This window comes from Hemitrygon akajei, chromosome 7 (genome assembly GCF_048418815.1).
Source record: "Hemitrygon akajei chromosome 7, sHemAka1.3, whole genome shotgun sequence".
NCBI classification, from domain to species: domain Eukaryota; kingdom Metazoa; phylum Chordata; class Chondrichthyes; order Myliobatiformes; family Dasyatidae; genus Hemitrygon; species Hemitrygon akajei.
The window spans coordinates 15,598,296-15,617,100 of NC_133130.1; the positions used below are offsets into that span (position 1 = coordinate 15,598,296).

Sequence of the window (18,805 nt, forward strand, 5' to 3'; positions counted from 1 at the left end):
TTCCTCCAGTCACTTTCAAAGTATGTCCTCTCATATTAGCTGTTGCCGCCCTTGGAAAAAGGCGCTGGCTGTCCACTCTATCCATGCCTCTTATCATCTTATAAACTTCTAGCAGGTCATCCTCCTTATCATCCAAAGAGAAAAGCCCTAGCTTGCTCAGCCTACCCTTAATAAGACACACACTCTAATCCAGGAAGCATCCTGATAAATTTTCTCTCCACACTCTCTAAACCTATCTTCACCTCTCCCAACTTCCGACTTGAAAGCCTGAAAGCAGGTACCACCACCACCATCCCATTACACTATGGTCGACGTCATCATCATCATCGTTTAGGGCAGCAATGAAGGTCCTCCATCTCAGGCTGTGTTCATCATGTCTGTAGCTTCCTACTGTCAGTGGGTGGAGACTCAGGAATTCCTTTGTACTCGGATGTAAAAGGATTCTTCATTGCTATTTCCATAATAATTTTGATTTACAAGACAGCTTTGTTAGCCCTGAGCTGAACCCCCGAAGCTGGAGACCGGTGGATCTCTCTTACTCTGGCCTCTACCCTTTGACCTGTTTGGCATGGGTGACCCTACCAAAAGCCAAAGCATAAGGCCCTGACTCCAGCCAACGTAGCTCACTGGGTCATTGATGCATGCAAGCCTCCAAATCCAATGACAAAGTAGGGTCCTCTTGGAGGAACCCCACTGGCATAAGACTACTAAATGGTTGTGTAGTACAATGAATTGGACTCTTGATCTCACAATCTACTTTGTTGTGATCCTGCACTTTATCGTTTACCTGCACTGCACTCTCTCTGCAGCTGTTACACTTTATTCTGCTTTGTTATTGCTTTACATTTTTCTATCACGATGCACTATGGAATGATGAGCTGGACTGGGTTGTCTACGGCTGCACGAGTGTGTGCTGAGTACTGCTGCGTGCTTGTCCCAAGTCAACATCCCATGCACCATCGAGCTACAGGCCATGACACACAGGGATGTGGGCTTTCTTTTCTGACTGACTGTATATTTTTCTGCTATCGTAAGCGATATCATTTTCTATTGTGTAGTGGTTAGCACAGCGCCTTACAGTACCAGCGACACAGGTTCAATTCCCACTGCTGTCTGTAAGGAGTTTGCACGTTCTCCCCATGACCATGTGGGTTTCCTCCAGGTGCTCTGGTTCCATCCCAAACTCCAAAGATGTACCAGTTGATAGGTTAATTGGTCATTGTAAATTGTCCTGTGATTAGGCTGCAGCTAAAGTTGTTGTTTGATGGGAAGCAGGGCTCGAAGGGCTGGGAGGCCCTAGTCCGTTCTGTATCTCAATAAATAAATTATATATACCAAATGTGCCGTGGGCTGCGTATGGCTGTTGGTTTGTGTTTTGCACCTCAGCCCCAGAGGAACGCTGTTTCATTTGGCTGTATTCATGCATATAGTGGAATGACAATTAAACATGAACATGAACTTGAATTGGAACGGTCCGATCTGATCTGGATGACGTGTGGCGGGGTGGAGATAGGTTTCTACCAAATGTGGCGTAAGGTGCTCCTTGTTATGCTTTGTAGTTTCAAACATTAAATTAATTCAAAGTAAAACTACGGTGTCCAAAATTAATTATTTAAATAAACAAGAATGCTTAATGAAACTATATATAGTGTCACGTTTAGTGAAACTAAATATGGTGTCACGTGCAACCATGGGAGAAGGTAGTTGATGGCCGTATGAGCAGCTGTGCATATCACAATTCCTGGTATGTGACCACTGACACCAGGCAGACAATCTCTGAAGAAGATTGATAATAGCTGGGATCACCCACCTTGTAAAGACACTGCCCAGAAGGCAATGGCAAACCACCTCTGTAGAAAAATTTGCCAAAAGTAATCATGGTCATGAGACCATGATCGCCTACATCATACGAAATGGCACATAATAATGATGATGATGTTGTTGATGTTGACGATGATGACCTGCATGAACAGTGTGCAGGACAACGTTTTCATTGTATCTCAGTACATTGACAATAATAAACCAATAATAGTTGCAAATACCAATGCCTAAAGAGAGAGAACTGAGTGGGAATGGTACGAAGAATTAAAATGACAGAAAACAGGAAATTCATAATCACTCTTGTAAATCACGCTTCACAAAATTATCACCCAAACTGCATTTGATACCCCCACCCCTCCCCAATTTCAAGGAAGGCCACCTTGAGGCCCCTTTAGAACAGAGAAGAGGAGGAATTTCTTTAGCCAGAGGGTGGAGAATCTGAGGAATTCGTTACCACAGGCTGCTGTGCAGACCAAGTCTTGGGTATATTTAAAGTGGAGGTTGACAGGTGCTCAATAGGGGTGTCAAAGGTTACCTTATTTGTAAAGATTCCTTCCACATTCAAAAGGATGTCATCACTGACCACGAGATCATCTTTGATGAAATAGACAATGAGGTGTGCTGCCGGTGCCCAAGAAATATCAGGTGTTAACTGGACTTGAGTCAGGTTACTTTTGCCGATAGCTACCATTTGCCCTTTTGATATCACCTGAGTGTTGGAGAAAGTTGGGGAAAAGGGAAGGTGTTAAAAATTCAGACTCATTCATTCATTCATTTTCCACATGTTCAGTGAATTGAAACATACACTGAAATCTGTTGTTTACATTAACGAACAACACATCCAAGCGTGTGACTGGCTGGTGGCGCAATGGCATCAATGCCGGACTCCGGAGCGAAGGCTCCCGAGTTCGAATCCAAGTCAGGCCACCCCTGAGCGCGCTTTCCATCCGTGCCGGGTTGAGCATCGAGCTAGCCACTCGGCCTCGTAAAAAATACAAGGGTCAAGTCAGGAACATTCATATCATGACCCGGTTAATCAGAAAGGAGACCAATTCTGACACCACGCACCAGACAAGAACGGCCGACTGTCTAGTACGACACACTAAAAAAATTCAAGCATATGCTGAGGGCAACCCAACTTCTGAATCGTTTGCAATATTGCATACTCAGTGGCCACTTTATTAGGGACCTCCGAGTGCAACTGAGTGTATGTAAAATGGCCACTGAGTTGGTCTTCTGCTGCTGTGGCCCATCCACTTTGAGGTTCGACATGTGTATTCATAGATGCTCTCCTGCACACCATTGTTGTAACATTTCAGTTACTGTCACCTTCCTGTCAGCTCGAACCAGTCTGGGCATTCTCCTCTGACCTCTCTCAGTAACGGGGCATTTTTGCATATACCACCTCTGCTACCTGGATTTTTTGGGGGGGTTTTTTGCACCATTCTCTGTAAACTCCAGAGACTGTTGTGCATGAAAATCCCAGGAGATCAGCATCTTCTGAGATACTCAAACCAACAATCATTCCACAGTCAAAGTCACTTAGATCACATTTCCACTCCATTCCGATATTTTATCTGAACAACAGCTGAACCTCTTGACCATATCTACATGCTTTTATGCATTGAGTTGCTGCCACATGATTGGTTGAGTTGATATATGTGTATTAATGTGCAACTTCATTCAACTTCACTTGCCCCATCACTGAACTGATCCCATGACCTATGGACTCGCTTTCAAGGACTCTTCAACTCATGTTCATTGCCCTTCTAGTCTGTGCCAAAACTTTATTCCGCTCGTCCCATTGACCTGCACCCAGTCCATAACCCTCCTGACCTATCCCATCCATGTATCTATCCAATTTATTCTTAAAATCTTAACAGTGAGCCCGCATTTACCATGTCAGATGGCAGCTCGTTCCACACTCCCTGAGTGAATTTCCCCTTAATGTTCCCCCAAACCTTTCCCCTTTCACCCTAAAGCCATGTCCTCTCATATTTATCTCTCCTAATCTAAGTGGAAAGAGCTTACGTGAATTTACTCTGTCTATACCCCTCAACATTCTGTAAACCTCTATCAAATCCCCCCTCATTTTTCTACACTCCAAGGAAAAAGGTCCTAACCTATTCAATCTTTCCCTGTAATTCAACTCCTGAAGACCCGGCAACATCCTAGTAAATCTTCTCTGCACTCTTTCAATCTTACTGATATCCTTCCTATAGCTAGGTGACCAGAACTGTACACAATATTCCAAATTTGGCCTCACCAATGTCTTATACAACTTCACCATAAAATCCCAACTCCTATACTCAATACTTTGATTTATGAATGCCAGGATGCCAGAAGCCTTCTTTACAACCCTGTCTACCTGTGACGTCACTTTCAGAGAATTATGTGTCTGAACTCCTAGATCCCTTTGTTCCTCCACACTCCTCAGTGTCCTACCATTTACTGTGTATGTCCTACCTTGATTTGTCCTTCCAAAATGCAACACCTCACGTTTGTCTAAAATTCCATCTGCCGTTTTCTGGTTCAATTTTCCAGTTGGCCCAGATCCCTCTGCAAGCTTTGAAAACCTTCCTTGCTGTCCACGCCTCCAATCTTAGTGTCATCAGCAAACTTGCTGATCCAATTTACCATATTATCATCTAGATCATTGATATAGACAACAAACAACAATGGTCCTAGCACAGATCCCTGAGGCACACCACTAGTCACAGGCCTCCAGTCTGAGAAGCAATCATCTGTCATCTCCCACACAGCCAATTTTGAATCCGGTTTACAACCTCTCCATGGATACCCAGTGTCTGAACCTCCTGAACTAACCTCCCATGTGGGACCTTGTCAAATGCCTTACTAAAGTCCATGTAGACAACATCCACAGCCTTTCCTTCATCTATTTTCTTGGTAACCTCCTCGAAAATCTCTACAAGATTCGTTAAACATGATCTACCATGCACAAAGCCATGCTGATTATCCTTAATCAGCCCTTGGCTGTCCAAATACTTGTATATCCGATCTCTCAGAACACCTTTCGATAATTTACCTACTACTGATGTCAGGCTCACCAGCCTGTAATTACCTGGAGATGGCGAAAATTGCAGAGAATGATGCGAAGACACTTGGGATGGTAGGTAAGGACATTAGGAACTCTATCACTATTTATGTATTTATACATTAATGTACATTTTATGCCATATCTATACTTTCATTTCTAACTTTATTTTGATATAATTCTTTATTCTTTATAATTGTTGAATGTTGTGTTTTTTTTTGCATGTCGCGCCCTGACCAACACACTGCAGCAAATTCCTAATGCATGTACAGTAAATGTTTATGGTGAATAATGTTAGTCCTTAATAATGTTATATTTTACTGATGGAATTACCTGGTAGGTAAACTCGATTGGTAACTCAGAACTTTCAATGGAAAATTCAAATGGTGATCCCACCTAGGTAAAAAAAAACACAAAATTTATTCAGTTTTTCAATGCATTTGTACTTTTAAACCAAGATGTCCAAGAATGACCAGGACAGATTTTTCCATACGATACAGGTATACATGGTTTGGAACACAACGATAATAATCTAAGAATGCTTAGAGAAACTTCATGGCATGGTAGCATAGTGATTAGCAAAATGCTTTACAGCGCCAGCGACCCAGGTTCAATTCCTGCCAGCGACTGTAAGGAGTTTGTACTTTCTTCCTGTGATCATGTGGGTTTCCTCCGGGTGTTCCAGTTCTCTCTCACAGTCCAAAGGCGTACCGGGAAGGTTAGTTGGTCATTGAAAATTGTCCCATGATTATGTTAGGATTAATTGGGTTTCGCAGGGGGTTTGAAGGGCTGAAAGGGCCCACACCGCACTCTATCGCTAAGTAGATAGAGAGATAGACGGTCATTTGGGTACATTTGGGTGGTGCAACTTTGTGGTCATGCTGTATCTCTAAGTTCTAAGTAAATAAAATAAACACAAGGGAACAAGTCCACAGCAATGTGTTGCAAATTTAATGTGAGCACCCTATAGAGTAGATAAAGATGAAAAATATATTTGTCTGAAAAGGTAATGGGGTAGGTGATGTGATAGATTTTTGAAGGGATCTTGAAGAGAATAAAAAGGCGTAACTTCTTAATGCAAGTGGGACTCTTCCTTCGGACTGGGCCATGACCAGTGCTAGGGTAGAGAGAGAAGGTTCTCAATTAGTACTGGCACCCCTCAAGGATACATGCTAAGCCCACTGCTCTACCCTCTCCATACCCATGAATGCATGGCTAGGCATAGCTCAAAAGCCATCTATAACTTTGTCAATGACAGAACTATTGTTGGCAGAATTTCAGATGGTGACAGGGAGACGTACAGGAGTGAGGTAGATTAGCTAATTAAATGGTGCTACAGCAACAAGCTTGCACTTAACATCAGTAAGACTAATGAATTGACTGTGGCTTCAGGATAGGGAAGTAGAAGGAACATCGAGGGATCAGCAGTGGGAATGGTGAGCAGTTTCAAGTGCCTGAGTGTCAATGTCTGTGAAGATCTATCCTGGGCCCAGCATACGGATGCAACTACAAAGGGACAACAGCAGCTATATTTCATTAGGAGTTAGAGCATCACCAAAGAGTCTCACAAATTACTAGAAATGTACTGTGGAGAGCATTCTATTGGATTGCATCACCGTTGGATATGGAGGGGCCACTGCACAGGATAGGAAAAAGCTGCAGAAAGTTGTAAACTCAACCAGTTCCGTCAAAGACACTAGACTCCCCGGCATCGACGACATCTTCAAAAGGTGGCATCTGTCATTAAGGACCCCCATCACACAGATCACGCCCTCTTCTCATTGCTGCCATCAAGAAGGAGGTACAGGAGCCTGAAGACACACACTCACTGATTCAGGAATAGATTCTTCCCTCCACTATCAGATTTCTGAACAGCACTTTGTCTTGCTCTCTTTTTGCACCACTTACGTAATTTCACTTTACACACACACACCATAAATATATATATATATATATATATATATATATATATATATATATATATATATATAAAACCATAAAACCATAAGATATAGGAGCAGAAGTAGATCATTCAGCCCATCGAGTCTGCTTTGCCATTCAATCGCGGCTGATCCAATTCTTCCAGTCATCCCCACTTTGAATCCTTCTCCTCATACCCTTTGATGCCCTTGCTAATCAAGAACCTATCTATCTCTGCCTTAAATACACCCAATGACTTGACCTCCACAGTCACTCGTGGCAACAAATTCCATAGATTTACCACCTTCTGACTAAAGTAATTTCTCTGCATCTCTGTTCTAAATGGACGTCCTTCAATCCTGAAGTCATGCCCTCTTGTCTTAGACTCCCCTAACATGGGAAATAACTTTACCATATCTAATCTGTTCAGGCCTTTAACATTTGAATGTTTCTATGAGATCCCCCCTCATTCTCCTGAACTCCAGGGAATACAGCCCAAGAGCTGCTAGACATTCCTCAAACAGTAGCTCGTTCATTCCTGTAATCTTTCTTGTGAATCTTCTCTGAACCCTCTCCAATGTGAGTATATCTTTTCTAAAATAAGGAGCCCAAAGCTGCACACAATATTCCAAGTGTGGTCTCACGAGTGCCTTATAGAGCCTCAACATCACATCCCTGCTCTTATATTCTATACCTCTAGAAATGAATGCCAACATTGCATTCACCTTCTTCACCACCGACTCAACCTGGAGGTTAAATTTTAGGGTATCCTGCACAAGGACTCTCAAGTCTCTTTGCATCTCTGCATTTTGAATTCTCTCCCCATCTAAATGATAGTCTGCCCCTTTATTTCTTCCAACAAAGTGCATGACCATACACTTTCCAACATTGTATTTCATTTGCCACTTCTTTGCCCATTCCACTACAATATATATATGGTAACTTACAGGTTTTTTGATTATGTATTGCTGCAAAACAACAAATTTGTTGACATATGCCAGTCAATTAAACCTAATTCTGATTCTGATTCTGAAGGCTACATGTAAGGTTGGACATCTGTGGTTCCCTCCAGCATTGTATAGATCAGTTGATAAAGAGGATGGTAAGCATTATTTTAAGTATAAGTATCAGAGATGTCCTCCTTCTTCAAAGAACAGGATTACCCTTCCTCCAGCATTAATACTGACCACTGCTGCGTCTCCTCCATTCCCCAGACATCCACGCTCAACCCATTTTCTCATTACCTTAACAGAGATAGAGTTCCTCTTGTCCTCATCTACAACCCCATGAGCTTCTGCATCCAACACATCACAGCAGGTCCCTCAACACCAGCTCCATAGCAAAGAAAGCCCAGCAGCGTCTCTACTTTCTGTGAAGGCTGATGAAAAGTCCATCTCCAAACCCCCATCCTCATCACATTCTACAGGGGTTGTATTGAGAGCATCCTGAGCAGTTGCATCACTGCCTGGTTTTGAAATTGCACCATCTCGGATCGCAAGACCCTGCAGCGGATAGTGAGGTCAGCTGAGAAGATCATCGGGGTCTCTCTTCCCGCCATCATGGACATTTACACTATACGCTGCATCCGCAAAGGAAACAGCATTATGAAGGACCCCATGCACCCCTCATACAATCTCTTCTCCCTCCTGCTGTCTGGGAAAAGGCACCAAAGCATTTGGGCTCTCACGACCAGACTATGAAACAGTTTCTTCCCCCAAGCTATCAGACTCCTCAATACCCAGAGCCTGGACTGACACCTTGCCCTATTGTCCTGTTTATTATTTATTGCAATGCCTGCACTGTTTTTATGCACTTTATACAGTCCTGTGTAGGTCTGTAGTCTAGTGTAGCTTTCTCTGTGTTTTTTTACGTAGTTCAGTCTAGTTTTTGTACTGTGTCATGTAACACCATGGTCCTGAAAAACGTTGTCTCATTTTTACTATGTACTGTACCAGCTGTTATGGTCGAAATGACAATATAAGTGACTTGACTTGACTCGACTTGATCCTCTGCAACTTCTGTCATCTCCCGAGGGATTCCACCACCGAACACATCTTTACCTTCCCCCTTCTGGTTTCAGCAGAGAGTGCTTGCTCTGTGATTCCCTTGTCCATTCATCTGTCCCCACTAATCTCCTTCCTGGCACTTATCCGTGTAAGTGGTCAATGTTCTACACCTGCCTATTCACCTCTTCCCTCCCTCCATTAAGGGCCCCAAACAATCCTTCCAGGTGAGGCAACATTCACCGGTGAATCTGCCGGGGCCGTCTATTGTGTCCAGTGCACCTGATGTGGCCCTCTCTACAGAGACCCACCGTAAATTGGGGGACCACTTCATCGAGCACCTCTGCTCCAACCACCAAAAGCAGAACTTCCTGGTGGCCAAACATTCCCATTCCAGTTCCAACTTGTCGATCCACAGCCTCCTCTAGTGCCGAGATGAGGCCTTGCTAAGGGTGGAAGAGCAGCACCTTATATTCCATCTGGATAGCCTCCAACTCAATGGCATGAATATTGATTTCTTTTTCCAGTAAAAGTTTTTATTCCTCCCACTCCCCTCCTCTCTGGCTTCTTTTTTCTTCTCACCTGCCCCCTTGGTCCCCTCCTCTTTCCCTTTCTCCTGTGGTCCACTTTCCTCTCCTGTTAGATTCCTTCCTCCCTTTCCTCCCCACCTGGTTTCATCTATCACTTCCTAGCTTGTTCTCTTTCCTTTCCCCTCACCTTTTTATTCTGGCATCTTTCCCCTTCCTTTCCAGTCTCAGCCCAAAACATTGACTGTTTATTGACTTCCATAGATACTGCCTGACCTGTCAAGTTCCTCCAGCACTTTCCGTGTGTTGTTTATGTGTCATTTTGTATCCATCTGTACTTCATTAATTATTCTTCCTGCTGTTAATTCTCCATATAATTCAATTAACATATTTCTTATAACCTTTAGCACATGTACAGTGCTGCCTTTGTTTGTGGATATCTCTAGCTGCTGAATCAGAAAAGAACAAGGAACAAATATTTTAATATTTGCAAGAGTAAACCCTGCACAGTTCTTTCATTCTTTACATTCATAGTCAATGCTTTCTGTGCTCTCATCAATAGCACTGCTGACAGTCACGTGGGACTCTGGAATGGTATACTAACTACCTCAATAATAATTGAGGAGTTTCCTCCCTCCCTGTCCAGTGAAGAACCCTACAACTGTGTTCCTCCTCTACCAAGCCCTTGCGGTGGCTGTAGAGAGCCCTTGCGGTGGAAGCTTCAGTGGATCCCTCAGCACGTGTTCCTGCTGCCTGGAATATGCCAGTCGGCAGCATGCTCCACGGACATCTCGATGTGCTGGCAGGCCCACAAGTTTCGGGGAGACCAAAGAGCATCTTTCACTGAGCTGATGATCTGCCATCAACACTTGATGTGTGTCTCCTTGTGTGTCCCTTGGAACAGCCGGTAGATCAGAGTCTTCTGTCACACAGCTGCTTAGGGTGAACTGTCTCACAAGCCCTTTCAACTTTCTCCGCGCGCTCATTCCATCGGCAGTGCACGGTGAGTGACGCTCTGGGCGTGCAGGAAGGATCTGACTGCAAGGGCTCCACTCACCACCAGCCAGGCGAGGTCTTGGTTTTCAACATTTTGTTGAATATTGCACCCTGACAACAGTAAATTCCTAATAAATGTAAACGTATATGGCCAATAAAGTTGATTCTTGGTCCTACGGTCTTTCCCTATGTAGCTTCAATGGGATAAAAACACAAAGTATCAGTTGGAAATACAAAGTTTTATTTCCTAAAGACTGGTTCACCTGTTAAATAATATATAATTATGCCATGGAAAAATGTTCACCCTCCAAATAATAATCCCTAGCATTTTCTAGTATTTGTATTTCTACCTTGGAAACATTTTGACTGTCTACTAGGTGGATCCCTATCGGAACATTATAAACTTCTGTCAAGTCTCCCCCTCACCTAGCCTCTGCTGCTACAGCAAAGACAACCCATGTTTGTCCAAATGCTCCTGATAGCTCAGACGCTCTGATCCAGGCAATGCCCCAGTGAGCCTCTTCTGCACACTGTCCAAAGGAATGAGGGTAATCAGAACCGCCCACAATATTCCAAAGCTGATCTAACCAATATTTTCAAAGTACATTTATCATCGAAGTTTGTATACATTACACAACCTTGTGATTTGCCTCCTTGAGGCAGCCACCAAACAAGGAAACCCAAAAGAGCCCATTAAAAGAAAAGACTGTCGGTGTGCAGAGAGAAACAAACAAATCATGCAAACAATAAAAGCAGGCAACTAGCATTCAGAGGTGAAGTGCATGAAGGAGGGTCCTGTTTAGTGCAGAGCCGAGGAAAAGTCAAAGAGAGGTGAGCTGAGCTGGCCCATCCCTTGCCTTGGGACCTGATGCTCTGATCTTTTTAATTTGGCCCAGCACTTAAAATGTCATCCAAGCGTTACAGAATCCAAATCAGTTTAACAACATTTTTCATGGAATTTGTTGTCAGAAACATGACTTCTTCACTCTTATATTCAATGCCCTGAACAATGAAGTTGAGTATAACAAATGCCACCCTATCCATTTGAGTGGTCACTTTCTGGGAACTATGGGCTTGAACCCCCAAGATCCCTCTGTACGTCACATTACCTTGACAGCAGAGCTCTGAAGGTGGAGGAAGATGGCCGGTGTGCCGTAAGATTGTCTCACACTTAAACCTGCTGATGCATCCTCAAATGTCACCTGTTGGGAAGTTCATCAGAGACAATCAGAACGAGCCACACAATACTTGCATGCTTCACCTCTTTTTAAGATGACAGGAGGAAAGTACAGGGGATGTCAGCAGCCTAGAGAGGTGGGTGCGTGGAACACCCTATAAGTGGTAGCAGTAGGGGCAGATACAGTAGGGGTATTTAAGAAATTATTGATACAGATGTCAATTATGGAAAACTCTGAACATCCTCTACATAGCACCATCCAGAGACAGAGAAGCAGTTTCAGCGACAGGTTACTATCGATGCAATGCTCCTCAGACAGGATGAAGAGGTCAATACTCCCCAAAGCCATTAGGCTTTACAATTCTACCGCCAGGACTTAAGAACTTTTTAAAAGCTATTATTAATGCTTTTTGAGATAGTGATTTAGATGCATATCATATTCTTTTACTGAGTTAAGTATTGTATGTAATTAGTTTTGCTACAACAAGTGTATGGAACATTGGAAAAAAAGTTGAATTTCCCCATGGGGATGAATAAAGTGTCTATCTATCTATCTATCTATCTAAATCATAATAGGTGCCTCAGTAGCATAGCGGTTAGCGCGACACTATTACAGCTTGGACCATTCTGCAGTTCAGAGTTCAATTCCGGTAGGAGTCTTTGTGCGTCCTCTCAGTGAAATGAGCAGATTTTCTCCGGGTGCTCCGGTTTCCTACCACAGTCCAAAGACGTACCGTGTAGGTTAATTGGTCATTGTAAGTTGTCTCTTGAGTAGGCTAGGATAAATTGTTGTTGGCAGGGCAGCGTAGTTCAAAAGGATGGAAGGGCCTACTCCTACAGTATCTCTAAATAAAATGGAGGGCTCTGTAGGAGGGAAGGGTCAGATGGATCTTTCAGTAGGTTAAGTGGTTGGTTCAAAATGGTGGCAGATGGTTCTATGTTTCCTGGATAAGAGAACATGTCCTATGAGGAAAGTTTGAGTGAGCTAGAGTGAAGGAAGATGAGAAGTAACGTGATAGTGGTATACAAGATGATGTGGCATTGATAAGAATGATTAGTCAGAAAAATTTTCCCAGGGCAGAAATGGCTAATATGAGGGGGCATGATCTTAAGGTTGAAAGTTCAAAGTAAGTTTATTATCAAAGTACATATATGTCACCATATACTACCCTGAGATTCATGTTCTTGTGGACATTCACAATAAATAGGAATTCACAGTCATGGAGTTTTGATCAGCGACCAATCCAGACGTGGTAAGTCTGAAAGGAAGGGATTTCACTCAGGTCCACTGCCCAAGCAGAAAAAGGGAGCAGCGATTCATGGCAGAGCAATAGAGCTTTGACCAGCAATCAATCCATGTTTGAGATGGATAAATAAGAGAAAATTAAAGGAAGGCAGGGTCAAGTGCAGTGGCTGTCATCTGAGTGGACAGAGTCAGAGTGGTGATCTTGAGGCTTGAGCTCTTCAAGGGTTCAACGAAGAGAAGTTTGAGTCAGAAAACAAAAAAAGAAAAGCCCAAGATTACTTTTTTTTCTACCCTTCTTAGAATCTGTTCTGCTAGGACAGTAGAGATGAAACCCGGAGAAGTGTGAGGTGGTACACTTTGGAAGGGCAAACTCCAAGGCAGAGTACAAAGTAAATGGCAGGATACTTGGGAGTGTGGAGGAGCAGAGGGATCTGGGGGTACATGTCCACAGATCTCTGAAGGTTGCCTCACAGGTAGATAGGGTAGTTAAGAAAGCTTATGGGGTGTTAGCTTTCATAAGTTGAGGGATAGGGTTTAACAGTCGTGATGTAATGATGCTGCTCTATAAAACTCTGGTTAGGCCACACTTGGAGTACTGTGTCCAGTTCTGGTCGCCTCACTATAGGAAGGATGTGGAAGCATTGGAAAGGGTACAAAGGAGATTTACCAGGATGCTGCCTGGCTTAGAAAATATGGAATATGATCAGAGATTAAGGGAGCTAGGGCTTTACTCTTTGGAGAGAAGGAGGATGAGAGGAGACATGATAGAGGTGTACAAGATATTAAGAGGAATAGACAGAGTGGACAGCCAGCACCTCTTCCCCAGGGCACCACTGCTCAGTACAAGAGGACATGGCTTTAAGGTAAGGGGAGGGAAGTTCAAGGGGGATATTAGAGGAAGGGTTTTCACTCAGAGAGTGGTTGGTGCATGGAATGCACTGCCTGAGTCAGTGGTGAAGGCAGATACACTAGTGAAGTTTAAGAGACTACTAGACAGGTATATGGAGGAATTTAAGGTGGGGGGTTATATGGGAGGCAGGGTTTGAAGGTCGGCACAACATTGTGGGCTGAAGGGCCTGTAATGTGCTGTACTATTCTATGTTCTATGTCGTGGAATCAGTTCAGTGTGAGGTAAGTGAAATTATCCACTCTGGTTCAGGAGCCTGGAGTTGAAGAATAATAACTTCCTGTACCTGGTGATGTGGGACCTAAGAATGCACCTCTTGCACGATGTGGGAAGGTGAGGAGACTTCCAGTGTCCCCGACAACCACAACTGCGAGAAGCGAAACCAGCTGCGGCTTCTAACAAACCACATTAAGGAATGGGAGCTGGACCTCAATGAACTCTGGATATTTTGGGAGGTAGAAGGGGTAATAGTCAGGACATATAGCGAGCTAGTTATGCCCAACATGCAGGACAAAGGAAATGAGGTGACATTCAGGAAGGGGAAAGGGTTTAAGGAGCCAATGCAGAGTACCCCTGTGGCCATAGCCCTCAACAACAAATATATCACGTTCTATATTGTTGGGAGGGTTGACCTAACAGAGGAACATCACAGTGGTCGGGTGTCTGGTACTAAGTTCAACTTTGTGACTCAGAAAGGAAAGGGGGGAGAAAAGGTTCATTGTGGGGATAGGGGATTTGTTAGTTAGAGGAACAGACAGGAGGTTCTGTGGGCGAGAACGAGATTCCTGGATGGTATGTTGCCTCCCAGGTGCCAGGGCCCAGGAAATCTCAGATTGAGTCCTCAGAATTCTTAAGTGGGAGGGTGAAGAGCCAGAGGTCGTGGTCTATGTAGGTACCAATGACATGTGTAGGACGAGTGATGAGGTTCTGCATAGAGAGTTCAAGGAGTTAGGTGTTAAATTAAAGGGCAGGACATCCAGGGTTGTGATTTCAGTATTGTTACCTGTGCCACATGCTAGTGGGGAACTAGGAAGATTAAGCAGTTTAATACGTGGCTAAGGAGTTGGTGTAGGGGAGAGAGTATAAGATTTTTGGATCATTGGGCTCTCTTCCAGGGAAGGCGGGACCTGTATAGAAGGGACGATTCGCACCTGAACTAGAGGGGGACTAATACCTAATAGGAAGGTTTGCTAATGCTGCACGGTGGAGTTTAAACTACAGTTGCAGGGGGGAAGGGAACCAGAGTGCCAGAACAGTTAGTGGAGAGGTTGTGGAGGCAGATATTGGTAAGACCTCAGACAAAGTTAGGAATCAAAGGTTCATCATGGTGTGACGAGTGTCCTGAACTGTGTATATTTCAATGCAAGAAGGACCATAGGAAAGGTGGATAATAGTGCTGAAGATAAGGTAACTGGTTTACAAAAAGATGCAATGTGCAGTGAGAGGCTGTTGATGGGGCAAAATTGCAGTCAATAGGATGAGTTACAACGTAAAAGACGGACAAGATCAAAAAGGGTGAATACAGGATTGAAAGGGTTATATTTGAATCCACGCTGTATACAGAATGAGCAGATGAACTCGCAGCACAATCACAGATTGGCAGGTATGATGTTGTAGGCATCGCTGAATCATGGCTGAAAGAAGATTAAAGCTGGGAGCTTGATGTCCAAGGATAAACTCCATATCAAAAGGATAGGCAGGAAGGCAGACAGGGGGTGGTGTTGCCTTGTTGATAAAATATGAAATCAAAACATTAGAAAAAGGTGACATAGGGTCGGAAGATATTGAATCATTGTGGATAGAGCAATGATAAAAAGACCCTGATGGGAGTTTTATACAGACCCCCAAACAGTAGTCAAGATGTGGTCTGCAAATGACAATGGGAGATAGAAAATGCATGCTACAAGGGCATTGTTGTAATAGTCATAGAGGAATACAATATGCAGATAGATTGGGAAAATCAGGTTGGTGCTGGATTCCAAGATTTTAGATTGCCTATGAGATGGCTTTTTAGAGCAGCTTGTCAATGAGTCTACTAGGGGATCAGTTATTCTGGATTGGGGGTTGTGCAATGAACCAGAATTGATTAAAGAGCTTAAGGTAAAAGAATCCTCTGAGGCAGTAGATCATAATATGATCCATTTCACCCTGAGACTTGAGAAGAAGCTGAAGTCAGATGCATCAGTACAGTGGAGTAAAGGAAATTACAGAGACATGAGAGAGGTGTTGGCCAGAATTGATTGGAAAAAAACATTGTCAGGGATGACAGCAGAGCTGCAATGGCTGTAATTTCTGGAAACAATTTGGAAGGCACGGGATGTATATTTCCCTAAGAGGAAGAAATATTCTAAACGCAAGGTAACACGAAAGTGCTTACATGGCTAACAAGAGAAGTCAAAGACAACATAAAGCCAAAGAGAGGGCATATAATTGAGCAAAAATTAGTGGGATGTTAGAGGATTGGGAAGTTTTTATAAACCAATAGAAGGCAACTAAAAAGTCATTAAGAAGGCAAAGAGGGAGTACGAAAGTAAGCTAGCCAATAATATTAAAGAGGATACCAAAAGATTCTTCAGATACATAAAGTGTAAAAGAGAAGTGAGTGTGGATATTGGACTGCTGGAAAACGATGTTGGAGAGGTAGTAATGGGGGAAAGAAAATGGTGGACGAACTGAGTAAGTATTTTGCATTAGCCATCGCTGTGAAAGACACTTGCAGTACTGAGGAAGTTACAGGTGTCAGGGGCCAATTAGTCTGACCTCAGTGTTTGGGAAGATGCTGGAATCGATAATTAAGGATGAGGTCGCAGGGTGCTTGGAGGCACGTGATAAAATAGGTCATAGTAGGCATGGTTTCATCAAGGGAAAATCTTGCCTGACACATCTGTTGGAATTCTTTGAAGAAATAACAAGCAGGATAGACAAAGAAGATTTGGTTGATATTTTGTACTTCGATGTTCAGAAGGCTCCTGACAAGGTGCCATACGTGAAGCTGCTTAACGAGCTATGAGCCCATGGTATTACAGGAAAGATTCTAGCATGGATAAAGCAGTAGCTGATTGACAGGAGGCAAAGAGTGGGAATAAATAAACTTTTCTGGTTGGCTGCTGGTGACTAGTGGTGTTCCACAGGGGTCTGTGTTGGGACCGTTTCTAGGTTAATGATTTAGACAATGGAATTGATGGCTTTGTTACAAAGTTTGCAGATGATATGAAGACAGTTGGGGGGGCAGGTAGTTTTGAGGAAGTAGAGAGGCTACAGAAGAACTTAGATTAGAAGAATGGGCAAAGAAGTGGCAGATGAAATACAGTGTCAGGAAGTGTATGGTCATGCACTTTGGTTGAAGAAATGAAAGGGTTGACTCTTTTCTAAATGGAGAGAAAAAAAATTAAGGTCCAAGGGGATTTGGGAGTCCTTGTGCAGGATTCCCTAAAGGTTAACTTTCAGGTTGACTCTGTGGTGAGGAAGGCAAATGCAATGTTAACATTCATTTCAAAAGGACTACAATATAAAAACAGGGATATAATGTTAAGTCTTTACAAAACATTGGTGAGGCCTCACTTGGGGTATTGTGAGCAGTTTTGGGCCTCTTATCTTAGAAAGGATGTGCTGAAGCTGAAGATGGTTCAAAGGAGGTTCATAAAAATTATTCTGGGACTGAATGGCTCGTCATTTCCCTCAGGACCAAATTTCCCTCGGGATCAATAAAGTATGTTTGTCTGTATATGAAGAATGGTTGATGGCTCTGGGCCTGTACTCACTAGAATTCAGAAGAGTGAAGGGTGACCTCATTGAAACCTATCAAATGGTGACAGGTCTTGATAGAGTAGATGCGGAGACTATGTATCCTTTGGTGGGGGAGTCTAAAACCAGAGGATACAGCCTTAGAATAGAGGGGCGTCCTTTTAAAACAGAGATGAGGAGTAATTTATTTAGCCAGAGAGTGGTGAATCTGTAGAATTTTTTGCCACAGGCGACTGTGGAGGCCGAGTCTTCATGTATATTAAGGCAGACAGTGGTAGATTCTTGACTGGTCAGGATATGAAGGGATACGGGGAAAAGGCAGAAAATTGGGGCTGAGAGGAAAAATAAATCAAACATGATGGAATGGCAGAGCAGACTCGATGGGCTGAATGATCTAATTCTGCTCCTATATCTTACGGTCTTATAGTAAAAAGCAAACGTGGTAATAATACTTCTGTTATTATTTTGTATACAGTATTAATGCCCTTCCCTTGGACAACATCAGTGGCGTGGAGAGGGGAGACTTGCAGCTTGGGCAACTGCTGGTCTTCCATTAAAAAAAAACCTTACCCCGGCTTGCGCCCTGGAAACTTTCCAAGGTGAAAATCCAAGGTCTATCGAGACTAACGGAGGCCTATGCTATATACGGTATTATGTAAGTGGCTTTACAGTACAGGTGACCCAGGTTCAATTCCCACTACTGCCTGAAAGGAGTTTGCACGTTCTCCCCGAGACCAAGTGGGTTGTCTCCGGATGTTCCAGTTTCCTCCCACAGTCCAAAGGCATACTGGCAGGCAGGTTAATTGGGCATTGTAAGTTGTCACGTGATTAGGCAGGATTAATTCGGCGGATTGCTGGGCAGCACAGCTCAAAGGGCCAGAATGGCCTTTTCCTTGCTGTTTCTCAATCAGTCAATAAAAAAAAAATCAAGTAAATATACAAATAAAGATCAAGAGGGGGACAAATTCGACTGGGCATCAGTGAAAGTCATGGTGCAAGCAAACACGTGGCATGTAAGAGAATTCCTAGAAGGGTGGTTTACTGTGAACAATTCTGCAAGTGGACATGTAGACCGCGATCCTATTTATGATCCGATGTGCGGAAAATTTCAGACCACAAGGCACAGAGTTTGTCACGCAACCAATCAGCATTGAGTCCCCCTCCTTACATCACAGTTGAGTTTCTGTAATGATGACCAATCAGCTGATTGTTACATATAAATGCCAAGCACTTGGAGACCACTCCACCAGTGAACAGCGCACTGATGATGTCTCCTCATATGGCAATGAAACAGTTGCAAGATTGGCGAAGATCGGAGAACAACTCAACCTAAATAAATAGATGGGCTAATTAATGAATTAGATAGATGAAGAGATAAATAACTACCGGTAGATAGATAAATGAGTGAA

General features: G+C 43.4%; 1 protein-coding gene across 1 annotated transcript in view; it reads right to left on the reverse strand.

Moving 5' to 3' along the window:
* cd109 (CD109 molecule) overlaps window positions 1-18,805 on the reverse strand; it is a 247,971-nt gene that overhangs the window by 131,363 nt on the left and 97,803 nt on the right. Inside the window, exons 12-14 of the mRNA XM_073050423.1 lie at window positions 11,432-11,524; window positions 5,210-5,272; window positions 2,357-2,530 (exon numbers count right to left, since the gene is read on the reverse strand). Coding sequence (XP_072906524.1) covers window positions 2,357-2,530; window positions 5,210-5,272; window positions 11,432-11,524 — 330 coding nt within the window. The remainder of the gene's footprint in view (window positions 1-2,356; window positions 2,531-5,209; window positions 5,273-11,431; window positions 11,525-18,805) is intronic.